At 54.3% G+C, this 13,296-nt stretch overlaps 1 protein-coding gene across 1 annotated transcript in view; it reads right to left on the bottom strand.

Annotated features, from left to right (window-relative positions):
- Positions 1 to 2,093: 2,093 nt before the first annotated feature.
- Positions 2,094 to 13,296, bottom strand: part of LOC148146819 (microtubule-actin cross-linking factor 1, isoforms 6/7-like) — a 125,837-nt gene continuing 114,634 nt past the window's right edge. Inside the window, exon 18 of the mRNA XM_087996921.1 lies at positions 2,094 to 2,469. Coding sequence (XP_087853047.1) covers positions 2,440 to 2,469 — 30 coding nt within the window. The 3' untranslated portion in view covers positions 2,094 to 2,439. The remainder of the gene's footprint in view (positions 2,470 to 13,296) is intronic.

Genomic DNA, 13,296 nt, shown 5'->3' with positions numbered 1-13,296 from the left:
GGCTAATGGTCGGTAGTGTGGATGAGCAGGGGGATCTTGGTGTCCATGTACACAGATCTCTGAAAGTTGCCACCCAGGTAAATAGTGCGGTGAAGAAGGCATATGGCGTACTGGCTTTTATTGGTAGAGGAATTGAGTTCCGGAGCTCTGAGATCATGTTGCAGTTGTATAAGACTCTGGTGTGGCCGCATCTGGAGTATTGTGTGCAGTTTTGGTCGCCATACTAGAGGAAGGATGTGGAGGCACTGGAACGGGTGCAGAGGAGGTTTACCAGGATGTTGCCTGGTATGGTAGGAAGATCGTATGAGGAAAGGCTGAGGCACTTGGGGCTGTTTTCATTGGAGAAAAGAAGGTTTAGGGGTGACTTGATAGAGGTGTACAAGATGATTAGGGGTTTAGATAGGGTCGACAGTGAGAACCTTTTTCCATGTATGGAGTCAGCTATTACAAGGGGGCATAGCTTTAAATTAAGGGGGGGTAGGTATAGGACAGATGTTAGGGGTAGGTTCTTTACTCAGCGAGTCGTGAGTTCATGGAATGCCCTGCCAGTAGCAGTGGTGGACTCTCCCTCTTTATGGGCATTTAAGCGGGCATTGGATAGGCATATGGAGGATAGTGGGCTAGTGTAGGTTAGGTGGGCTTGGATCGGCGCAACATTGAGGGCCAAAGGGCCTGTACTGAGCTGTATACTTCTATGTTCTATGAAGTCCATATAGATCACATTGACTGCTCTGCCCTCATCAATCTTCTTTGTTACTTCTTCAAAAAACTCAATCAAGTTTGTGAGACATGATTTCCCACGCACAAAGCCATGTTGACTATCCCTAATCAGTCCTTTCCTTTCCAAATACATAAGTCCTGGAAAGATCACATGGAACAGCAGCAGAGCTCTTTGAACGATTACGAGAAGCAAAACTGGTAATAAACTTAAACCAAATGGGATTCGCAAAAGCAGAGGTGATGTTCTTGGGACATAACATTGGTCAAGGAAGGTTGACCCCTCGGAACACAAAGACGAAGGCTATTGAGGAATTTCCACAACCAAACTCTAAGAAAGAGGTGCTTCAATTCTTTGGACTCAGCGGATTCTATCGGAAGTTTGTTCCAGACCTCAGCAGTGTGGTGGCACTGTTAACCGATTTGCTGAAGAAGAACACAAAGTTTCGGTGAACAGAACTACGTCAGGAGGCATTCGACCATTTGAAATCAATATTAACCACCAAACCAGTTTTACTTACACCAAACGTTTCAAAACCTTTTAAAGTCACTATCGATGCGAGTGACATCGGATTGGAGCTGTACTCCAGGAAGATGAGGATGGGATTGAACTGCCAGGTGGTTACTTTTCAAAGAAACTCCACATCCACCAAAGGAAATACTCCACAATTGAAAAGGAACTATTGAGTTTGGTATGGCCTTACATTTTAATGGGCATGTCAGAACAATGTGTCAGAGACGGTTGTGTACACGGATTACAATCCTCTTGCGGGAAAGATAAAAGACAGCTAAGGGACAACATTTTCACACTGAGGGTGGTACGTGTATGGAGTGAGCTACCAGAGGAAGTGGAGGAAACTGGTACAATTGCAACATTTAAGAGGCATCTGGACGGGTATATGAATAGGAAGGGTGTGGAGGGATATGGGCCGGGTGCTGGCAGGTGGGACTAGATTGGATTGGGATATCTGGTCGGCGTGGACGGGTTGAACACAAAGGTCTGTTTCCGTGCTGTACATCTCTATGACTCTATTGTTTTATTATTGAGTTGCCCTAACTCTTATCGTTCCATGGTACAATATGACTTTCAAACATTTTGTCCCTTTTATTTTCTTGATAGTAGTTGTCCAATCACTAACCTGCAATCCACCTTCTCCTTTATCTTTGATTTTATAATTTTCTATGCAATGAAACCCACCCCTCCACTATTTGGTTTAAAGCCCTAACAGTGTCAGTTATGCAATTCACCAGGACTCTGATCCCAGCGTGATCAGGTGGAGCCCATCCCATTGGAACAGCTATCTCCTTCCCTAGCCTTGGTGTCAATGTCCCATGAATTCAAACACATTTTCTCCCACATCAATCTTTGAGCCATTTGCTTACCTCTTTAATTGCGTTATCAATTAGCTTGTGGCTCACATAATAATCGGGAGATTGTGTATTTTTGGTTCTGCTTTCTCATTTAGCCCCTAACTGCTCAAATTCCTTCATCAGAGCCTGTTTTCTCTCTCTATATATGTGAGATACAGGGAAATTGAGAATAAAGCCACAAGATTCAATTATTTTGAACAATGTTGATTAATAAAGATTTTAATATTATTCAATTTTGCATTTTCCTAACCTACACATCAATGTAAAATAACCTGTGATTTAAAAACTCATTTTCAAATTGCAGAATTATTGCAAAACATTGCAGAGGGTGAAGTTATGTGATGAGGGGCCTCACTCCTTTTTCAGGCTTTTCTCTCTTTCCTGCAATGGAATAAAATAATCTGTGTAAGAAACATTTCACCAAATGCATCTGGTTAGCTGAAGTTCTGGTCAGAAATTCTTCAAAGCTTCCCCATGTGGATGAAAAAGTTGAGTCAATTTTACAGCTTACCCCGGATTTCATAGAATGACAGACGTCATGATAAGGGTATAATCACAGCTGATTGAACAATTCAATGCCTTTTTGCTCATCTCATAATCCTGTACACCACAGTTAATCAAATCTTTAACCATACTCAAAGACTATCTCCATAGTCTTCTGGGGTAGAGTGTTTGAATCATAGAACCCCCTGCCATGCAGAAAGAGGCCATTCAGCCATTACCCCTTTGCACCAATCCCCCGAAGAGCAGTCCACCCAAACCAGGCCCTTATCTTATCCCTGTACCACCACATTTCCCATGGCCAACCCACCTAACCTGCACACCGACGATGGGAGGAAAGCAGAGCACCTGAAGTAAAGCTACACATCCATGAGGAGAATGTGCAAACTTCACACAGACAGTTCGATGGTAGAATTGAAACTGGGCTGCTAAGAGAGCAGGTGCTGCTCAAGGAACTGAATGGTATGCTGTTTGTCCTATGACCCACTAGGGAGGAAATTTCAAGTCCCTATCCAATCAGACCCATATGTGACTCCTGACCCAAAGTATCAGTTGCCAAGAAAACACCAAGTACAATTAGGGCTGGTCAGTAAAGCCTGGCTATGTAGCAATGCTAGATAGAGGCAGGAGGCTGGAAGAACACAGCAATGCAGGCAGCATCAACGCAATCCCTCCTCCTGCTGCTGCCTGCCTTGCTGTGTTCCCTCTCCCTCCTGATGCTGAACACTACCCCTGCTCATGACTCCACCCCCATTCCCCCCACCACCACACCCACTCCAGGTACTGGCTCCGACCCCACTCCCAGCTCTATACCCACACCAGCTCCCAGCTCCCAGCCCTGCCCAGTTTTCACCATCCCCCCAGACCTCCCCCTCACTGAGGACGAACGATCAGTCCTCAGCAAAGGACTCACCTTTGTCCCCCTCCGTCCACGCATCAATGAATTTAATACACGCCGTGACATCGAACAATTCTTCCGTCGCCTCCGCATCCGAGCTTACTTTCACAATCAGGACTCCCGCCCATCTTCCGAGGACCCCTTCGCCCACCTCCAACACACTGCATCCACCTGGACACCCCGTGCTGGCCTATTACCTGCCCTCGACCTCTTCATTTCCAACTGCCGCCGGGACATTAACCGCCTCAACCTGTCGACCCCCCTCCCCCACTCTAACCTCTCACCCTCACAACGCGCAGCCCTCCAATCCCTCTGCTCCAATCCTGACCTCACCATCAAGCCAGCGGACAAAGGGGGCGCAGTGGTAGTCTGGCGCACTGACCTCTACATCGCTGAAGCCAAACGCCAACTCGAGGACATCTCTTTCTACTGCCCCCTCAACCATGACCCCACCCCCCATGACCAAACCATCATCTCCCAGACCATACAGAACCTCATCACCTCAGGAGATCTCCCACCCACAGCTTCCAACCTCATAGTCCGGGAACCCCGCACTGCCCAGTTCTACCTCCTTCCCAAGATCCACAAGCCTGACCACCCTGGCCGACCCATTGTCTCAGCATGCTCCTGCCCCACTGAACTCATCTCTACCTACCTCGACACTGTCCTATCCCCCCTAGTCCAGGAACTCCCCACATACGTTCGAGACACCACCCACGCCCTCCACCTCCTCTAAGACTTCCGTTTCCCCGGCCCCAATGCCTGATCTTCACCATGGATATCCAATCCCTCTACGCCTCCACCCGCCATGACTAGGGCCTCCAAGCCCTCAGTTTTCTCCTCTCCAGACGTTCCCAACAGTACCCCTCCACCGACACTCTCATTCGTTTGGCCGAACTGGTCCTCACCCTTAACAATTTCTCCTTTGAATCCTCCCACTTCCTCCAGACCAAAGGGGTAGCCATGGGCATACGTATGGGCCCCAGCTATGCCTGTCTCTTTGTTGGCTACGTAGAGCAGTTGATCTTCCGTAATTACACCGGCACCACTCCCCACCTCTTCCTCCGCTACATTGATGACTGCATTGGCGCCACCTCATCAACTTCACCAACACATTCCACCCTGACCTTAGATTTACCTGGACCATCTCTGACACCTCCCTCCCCTTCCTGGACTTCTCCATCTCCATCAGTGACGACCGACTTGACACTGATATTTTTTACAAACCCACCGACTCCCACAGCTACCTGGATTACACCTCTTCCCACCCTATCTCTTGCAAAAATGCCATCCCGTATTCCCAATTCCTCCGCCTCCGCCATATCTGCTCCCAGGAGGAGCAGTTCCACCACAGAACACACCAGATGGCCTCCTTCTTTAGAGACCGCAATTTCCCTTCCCACGTGGTTAAAGATGCCCTCCAACGCATCTCGTCTACATCCCGCACCTCCGCCCTCAGACCCCACCCCTCCAACCGCAACAAGGACAGAACGCCCCTGGTGCTCACCTTCCACCCTACCAACCTTCGCATAAACCAAATCATCCGCCGACATTTCCGCCACCTCCAAACAGACCCCACCACCAGGGATATATTTCCCTCCCCACCCCTCTCCGCCTTCCGCAAAGACCGTTCCCTCCGTGACTACCTGGTCAGGTCCACGCCCCCCTACGACCCACCCTCCCATCCTGGCACTTTCCCCTGCCACCGCAGGAACTGTAAAACCTGTGCCCACACCTCCTCCCTCACCTCCATCCAAGGCCCTAAAGGAGCCTTCCACATCCATCAAAGTTTTACCTGCACATCCACTAATATCATTTATTGTATCCGTTGCTCCCGATGCGGTCTCCTCTACATTGGGGAGACTGGGCGCCTCCTAGCACAGCGCTTTAGGGAACATCTCCGGGACACCCGCACCAATCAACCACACCGCCCCGTGGCCCAACATTTCAACTCCCCCTCCCACTCTGCAGAGGACATGGAGGTCCTGGGCCTCCTTCACCGCCGCTCCCTCACCACCAGACCCCTGGAGGAAGAATGCCTCATCTTCCGCCTCGGAACACTTCAACCCCAGGGCATCAATGTGGACTTCAACAGTTTCCTCATTTCCCCTTACCCCACCTCACCCTAGTTCCAAACTTCCAGCTCAGTACTGTCCCCATGACTTGTCCGGACTTGTCCTATCTGCCTCGCTCCTTTTCCACCTATCCACTCCACCCTCTCCTCCCTGACCTATCACCTTCATCCCCTCCCCCACTCACCAATTGTACTCTATGCTATTTTCTCCCCACCCCCGCCCTCCTCTAGCTTATCTCTCCACCCTTCAGGCTCTCTGCCTTTATTCCTGATGAAGGGCTTTTGCCCGAAACGTCGATTTTGAAGCTCCCTGGATGCTGCCTGAACTGCTGTGCTCTTCCAGCACCACTAATCCAGAATCTGGTTTCCAGCATCTGCAGTCATTGTTTTTACCTCGTGGTCCTCCCCTCCTCATGCTGCCTGCCTTGCTGTGTCCCTCTCCCTCCTGGTACTGCCTGCCTTGCTGTGTTCCTCTCCCTCCTGATGCTGCCCGCCTTGCTGTGTTCCTCTCCCTCCTGATGCTGCCTGCCTTGCTGTGTTCCTCTCCCTCCTAATGCTGCCTGCCTTGCTGTGTCCCTCTCCCTCCTGATACTGCCTGCCTTGCTGTGTTCCTCTCCCTCCTGATGCTGCCTGCCTTGCTGTGTTCCTCTCCCTCCTGGTACTGCCTGCCTTGCTGTGTCCCTCTCCCTCCTGATACTGCCTGCCTTGCTGTGTTCCTCTCCCTCCTGATGCTGCCTACCTTGCTGTCTTCCTCTCCCTCCTGATGCTGCCTACCTTGCTGTCTTCCTCTCCCTCCTGATGCTGCCTGCCTTGCTGTGTTCCTCTCCCTCCTGGTACTGCCTGCCTTGCTGTGTCCCTCTCCCTCCTGATACTGCCTGCCTTGCTGTGTTCCTCTCCCTCCTGATGCTGCCTACCTTGCTGTCTTCCTCTCCCTCCTGATGCTGCCTACCTTGCTGTCTTCCTCTCCCTCCTGATGCTGCCTGCCTTGCTGTGTTCCTCTCCCCACTAATGCTGCCTGCCTTGCTGTGTTCCTCTCCCTCCTGATACTGCCTGCCTTGCTGTGTTCCTCTCCCTCCTGATGCTGTCTGCCTTGCTGTGTTTATCTCCCTCCTAATGCTGCCTGCCTTGCTGTGTCCCTCTCCCTCCTGATACTGCCTGCCTTGTTGTGTTCCTCTCCCTCCTGATACTGCCTGCCTTGCTGTGTCACTCTCCCTCCTGTTACTGCCTGCCTTGCTGTTTTCCCTCTCCCTCCTGATGCTGCCTGCATTGCTGTGTCCCTCTCCCTCCTGATACTGCCTGCCTTGCTGTGTTCCCCCAGCCTCCTGATGCTGCCTGCCTTGCTGTGTCCCTCTCCCTCCTGATGCTGCCTGCCTTGCTGTGTTCCTCTCCCTCCTGATGCTGCCTGCCTTGCTGTGTTCCTCTCCCACCTGATGCTGCCTGTCTTGCTGTGTTTATCTCCCTCCTAATGCTGCCTGCCTTGCTGTGTCCCTATCCCTCCTGATACTGCCTGCCTTGCTGTCTTCCTCTCCCTCCTGATGCTGCCTGTCTTGCCGTGTTCTCCCAGCCTCCTGATACTGCCTGCCTTGCTGTGTCCCTATCCCTCCTGATACTGCCTGTTTGCTGTCTTCCTCTCCTTCCTGATACTGCCTGCCTTGCTGTGTTCCTCTCCCTCCTGATGCTGCCTGCCTTGCTGTCTTCCTCTCCCTCCTGATGCTGCCTGCCTTGCTGTCTTCCTCTCTCTCCTGATACTGCCTGCCTTGCTGTGTCCATCTCCCTCCTGATACTGCCTGCCTTGCTGTCTTCCTCTCCCTCCTGATGCTGCCTGCCTTGCCGTGTTCTCCCAGCCTCCTGATACTGCCTGCCTTGCTGTGTCCCTCTCCCTCCTGATACTGCCTGCCTTGCTGTCTTCCTCTCCCTCCTGATGCTGCCTGCCTTGCTGTGTTCCTCTCCCTCCTAATGCTGCCTGCCTTGCTGTGTTCCTCTCCCTCCTGATACTGCCTGCATTGCTGTGTCCCTCTCCCTCCTGATGCTGCCTGCCCAGCTGTGTCCTTCTCCCTCCTGATACTGCCTGCCTTGCTGTGTTCCCCCAGCTTCCTGATGCTGCCTGCCTTGCTATGTCCCTCTCCCTCCTGATGCTGCCTGCCTTGCTGTGTTCCTCTCCCTCCTGATGCTGCCTGCCTTGCTGTGTTTATCTCCCTCCTAATGCTGCCTGCCTTGCTGTGCCCCTATCCCTCCTGATACTGCCTGCCTTGCTGTGTCCCTCTCCCTCCTGATGCTGCCTGCCTTGCTGTGTTCCTCTCCCTCCTGATGCTGCCTGCCTTGCTGTGTTTATCTCCCTCCTAATGCTGCCTGCCTTGCTGTGCCCCTATCCCTCCTGATACTGCCTGCCTTGCTGTGTCCCTCTCCCTCCTGATCCTGCCTGCCTTGCTGTGTTCCTCTCCCACCTGATGCTGCCTGCCTTGCTGTGTTTATCTCCCTCCTAATGCTGCCTGCCTTGCTGTGTTCCTCTCCCTCCTGATACTGCCTGCCTTGCTGTGTTCCCCTCCCTCCTGATACTGCCTGCCTTGCTGTGTTCCTCTGCCACCTGATGCTGCCTGCCTTGCTGTGTTTATCTCCTTCCTAATGGTGCCTGCCTTGCTGTGTTCACCCAGCCTCCTGATGCTGCCTGCCTTGCTGTCTTCCTCTCCCTCCTGATGCTGCCTGCCTTGCTGTGTTCACCCAGCCTCCTGATGCTGCCTGCCTTGCTGTCTTCCTCTCCTTCCTGATGCTGCCTGCCTTGCTGTGTTCCTCTCCCTCCTGATGCTGCTTGCCTTGCTGTGTTCCTCTCTCTCCTGATTCTGCCTGCCTTGCTGTGTCCCCCAGCCTCCTGATGCTGCCTGCCTTGCTGTGTCCCTCTCCCTCCAGATGCTGCCTGCCTTGCTGTCTTCCTCTCCCTCCTTATGCTGTCTGCCTTGCTATCTTCCTCTCCCTCCTAATGCTGCCTGCCTTGCTGTGTCCCTCTCCCTCCTGATGCTGCATGCCTTGCTGTGTCGCTCTCCCTCCTGATACTGCCTGCCTTGCTATGTTCCCTCTCCCTCCTGATGCTGCCTTCCTTGCTGTGTTCCTCTCCCTCCTGATGCTGCCTGCCTTGCTGTGTCACTCTCCCTCCTGATACTGCCTGCCTTGCTGTGTTCCCCCAGCCTCCTGATGCTGCCTGCCTTGCTGTGTTCCTCTCCCTCCTGATGCTGCCTGCTTTGCTGTGTTTATCTCAATCCTAATGCTGCCTGCCTTGCTGTGTTCATCTTCCTCCTGATGCTGCCTGCCTTGCTGTGTTCCTCTCTCTCCTGATGCTGCCTGCCTTGTTATCTTCCTCTCCCTCCTGATACTGCCAGCCTTGCTGTGTTTATCTCCCTCCTAATGCTGCCTGCCTTGCTGTGTCCCTCTCCCTCCTGAAATTGCCTGCCTTGCTGTCTTCCTCTCCCTCCAGATGCTGCCTGCCTTGCCGTGTTCTCCCAGCCTCCTGATACTGCCTGCCTTGCTGTCTTCATCTCCCTCCTGATGCTGCCTGCCTTGCTATGTTCCCTCTCCCTCCTGATGTTGCCTTCCTTGCTGTGTTCCTCTCCCTCCTGATGCTGCCTGCCTTGCTGTGTCCCCCTCCCTCCTGATACTGCCTGCTTTGCTGTGTCCCTCTCCCTCCTGATGCTGCCTGCCTTGTTATCTTCCTCTCCCTCCTGATGCTGCCTGCCTTGCTGTGTTCCTCTCCCTCCTGATGCTGCCTGCCTTGCTGTGTTTATCTCCTACCAAGTGCTGCCTGCCTTGCTGGGTTCTCCCAGCCTCCTGATACTGCCTGCCTTGCTGTCTTCCTCACCCTCCTGATGCTCCCTGCCTTGCTGTATTTATCTCCTACCAAGTGCTGCCTGCCTTGCTGGGTTCTCCCAGCCTCCTGATGCTGCCTGTCTTGCTGTGTTCCTCTCCTTCCTGATGCTGCCTGCCTTGCTGTGTTCCTCTCCCTCCTGGTACTGCCAGCCTTGCTGTCTTCCTCTCCCTCCTGATGCTCCCTGCCTTGCTGTATTCACCCAGCCTCCTGATGCTGCCTGCCTTGCTGTGTTCCTCTCCTTCCTGATGCTGCCTGCCTTGCTGTGTTTATCTCCCTCCTAATGCTGCCTGCCTTGCTGTGTTCCTCTCCCTCCTGATACTGCCTGCCTTGCTGTGTTCCTCTCCCTCCTGGTACTGCCAGCCTTGCTGTGTTTATCTCCCTCCTAATGCTGCCTGCCTTGCTGTGTTCCTCTCCCTCCTAATGCTGCCTGCCTTGCTGTCTTCCTCTCCCTCCTGATGCTGCCTGCCTTGCTGTGTTTATCTCCCTCCTAATGCTGCCTGCCTTGCTGTGTCGCTCTCCCTCCTGATACTGCCTGCCTTGCTGTGTTCTTCCCCCTCCTGATACTGCCTGCCTTGCTGTGTTCCCTCTCCCTCCTGAAGCTGCCTGCCTTGCTGTGTCCCTCTCCCTCCTGATGCTGCCTGCCTTGCTGTGTTCCTCTCCCTCCTGATGCTGCCTGCCTTGCTGTGTCCCTCTCCCACCTGTTACTGCTTGCCTTGCTGTTTCTCTCCCTCCTGATGCTGCCTGCCTTGCTGTGTTCCAATCCCTCCTGATGCTGCCTGCCTTGCTGTGTCCCTCTCATTTCTGATACTGCCTGCCTTGCTGTGTTCCCTCTCCCTCCTGATGCTGCCTGCCTTGCTGTTTTCCCTCTCCCTCCTGATGCTGCCTGCCTTGCTGTGTCCCTCTCCCTCCTGATGCTGCCTGCCTAGCTGTGTCCATCTCCCTCCTGATACTGCCTGCCTTGCTGTGTCCATCTCCCTCCTGATACTGCCTGCCTTGCTGTGTTCCTCTCCCTCCTGATGCTGCCTGCCTTGTTGTGTCCCTCTCCCTCCTGATGCTGCCTGCCTTGCTGTGTCCCTCTCCCTCCTGATGCTGCCTGCCTTGCTGTGTCCCTCTCCCTCCTGATGCTGCCTGCCTTGCTGTGTCCATCTCCCTCCTGATACTGCCTGCCTTGCTGTGTTCCTCTCCCTCCTGATACTGCCTGCCTTGCTGTGTCCCTCTCACTCCTGATGCTGCCTGCCTTGCTGTTTTCCCTCTCCCTCCTGATGCTGCCTGCCTTGCTGTGTCCCTCTCCCTCCTGATGCTGCCTGCCTAGCTGTGTACCTCTCCCTCCTGATACTGCCTGCCTTGCTGTGTTCCTCTCGCTCCTGATACTGCCTGCCTTGCTGTGTTCCTCTCCCTCCTGTTCCTGCCTGCCTTGCTGTTCCTCTCCCTCCTGATGCTGCCTGCCTTGCTGTGTCCCTCTCCCTCCGGTTACTGCCTGCCTTGCTGTTCCTCTCCCTCCTGATACTGCCTGACTTGCTGTGTCCCTCTCCCTCCTGATGCTGCCTGCCTTGCTGTGTCCCTCTCCCTCCTGGTACTGCCTGCCTTGCTGTGTTCCTCTCCCTCCTGATGCTGCCTGCCTTGCTGTGTCCCTCTCCCTCCTGATACTGCCTGCCTTGCTGTTCCTCTCCCTCCTGATGCTGCCTGCCTTGCTGTGTCCCTCTCCCTCCAGTTACTGCCTGCCTTGCTGTCTTCCTCTCCCTCCTGATACTGCCTGCCTTGCTGTGTTCCTCTCCTTCCCAATGCTGCCTGCCTTGTTGTGTCCCTCTCCCTCCTAATGCTGACTGCCTTGCTGTGTCCCTCTCCCTCCTGAAATTGCCTGCCTTGCTGTGTCCCTCTCCCTCCTGATGCTGCCTGCCTTGCTGTCTTCCTCTCCCTCCAGATGCTGCCTGCCTTGCCGTGTTCTCCCAGCCTCCTGATACTGCCTGCCTTGCTGTCTTCATCTCCCTCCTGTTACTGCCTGCCTTGCTGTTCCTCTCCCTCCTGATACTGCCTGACTTGCTGTGTCCCTCTCCCTCCTGATACTGCCTGACTTGCTGTGTCCCTCTCCCTCCTGATACTGCCTGCCTTCTGTGTTCCCTCTCCCTCCAGTTACTGCCTGCCTTGCTGTCTTCCTCTCCCTCCTGATACTGCCTGCCTTGCTGTGTTCCTCTCCTTCCCAATGCTGCCTGCCTTGTTGTGTCCCTCTCCCTCCTAATGCTGACTGCCTTGCTGTGTCCCTCTCCCTCCTGATACTGCCTGCCTTGCTGTGTTCCTCTTCCTCCTGATGCTGCCTGCCTTGCTGTGTCCCTCTCCCTCCTGATACTGCCTGCCTTGCTGTGTCCCTCTCCCTCCTGATACTGCCTGCCTTGCTGTGTTCCTCTTCCTCCTGATACTGCCTGCCTTGCTGTGTTCCTCTTCCTCCTGTTCCTGCCTGCCTTCCTGTTCCTCTCCCTCCTGATGCTGCCTGCCTTGCTGTGTCCCTCTCCCTCCGGTTACTGCCTGCCTTGCTGTTCCTCTCCCTCCTGATACTGCCTGACTTGCTGTGTCCCTCTCCCTCCTGATACTGCCTGACTTGCTGTGTCCCTCTCCCTCCTGATACTGCCTGCCTTCTGTGTTCCCTCTCCCTCCTGATACTGCCTGCCTTGCTGTGTCACTCTCCCTCCTGATGCTGCCTGCCTTGCTGTGTCCCTCTCCCTCCTGATGCTGCCTGCCTTGCTGTGTTCCTCTCCCTCCTGATAGTGCCTGCCTTGCTGTGTCACTCTCCCTCCTGATACTGCCTGCCTGGCTGTGTTCCCCCAGCCTCCTGATGCTGCCTGCCTTGCTGTGTTCCTCTCCCTCCTGATGCTGCCTGCCTTGCTGTGTCCCTCTCCCTCCTAATGCTGCCTGCCTTGCTGTGTCACTCTCCCTCCTGATACTGCCTGCCTTGCTGTGTTCCTCCAGCCTACTGATGCTCCCTGCCTTGCTGTGTTCCTCTCCCTCCTGATGCTGCCTGCCTTGCTGTGTTCCTCTCCCTCCTGATGCTGCCTGCCTTGCTGTGTTCCCTCTCCCACCTGATGCTGCCTGCCTTGCTGTGTTTATCTCCCTCCTGATACTGCCTGCCTTGCTGTCTTCCTCTCCCTCCTGATACTGCCTGCCTTGTTGGGTTCCCCCAGCCTACTGATGCTGCCTGCCTTGCTGTGTTCCTCTCCCTCCTGATGCTGCCTGCCTTGCTGTGTTCACCCAGCCTCCTGATACTGCCTGCCTTGCTGTGTTCCTCTCCCTCCTGATGCTGCCTGCCTTGCTGTGTCCCTCTCCCTCCGGTTACTGCCTGCCTTGCTGTTCCTCTCCCTCCTGATACTGCCTGACTTGCTGTGTCCCTCTCCCTCCTGATACTGCCTGACTTGCTGTGTCCCTCTCCCTCCTGATACTGCCTGCCTTCTGTGTTCCCTCTCCCTCCTGATACTGCCTGCCTTGCTGTGTCACTCTCCCTCCTGATGCTGCCTGCCTTGCTGTGTCCCTCTCCCTCCTGATACTGCCTGCCTTGCTGTGTCCCTCTCCCTCCTGATACTGCCTGCCTTGCTGTGTTTATCTCCTACCAAGTGCTGCCTGCCTTGCTGGGTTCTCCCAGCCTCCTGATGCTGCCTGCCTTGCTGTGTTCCTCTCCCTCCTGATGCTGCCTGCCTTGCTGTCTTCCTCTCCCTCCCGATGCTGCCTGCCTTGCTGTGTTTATCTCCCTCCTAATGCTGCCTGCCTTGCTGTGTTCCTCTCCCTCCTAATTCTGCCTGCCTTGCTGTCTTCCTCTCCCTCCTGATGCTGCCTGCCTTGCTGTGTCGCTCTCCCTCCTGATACTGCCTGCCTTGCTGTGTTCTTCCCCCTCCT

This window comes from Chiloscyllium plagiosum, unplaced genomic scaffold, assembly GCF_037043375.1.
Source record: "Chiloscyllium plagiosum isolate Xiang-an unplaced genomic scaffold, Cpla_swu_hap1 HiC_scaffold_19, whole genome shotgun sequence".
Taxonomy (NCBI): Eukaryota; Metazoa; Chordata; class Chondrichthyes; order Orectolobiformes; family Hemiscylliidae; genus Chiloscyllium; species Chiloscyllium plagiosum.
Note: the sequence above shows the minus strand (reverse complement) of the source record. Positions and strands in the feature narration are given on the sequence as shown.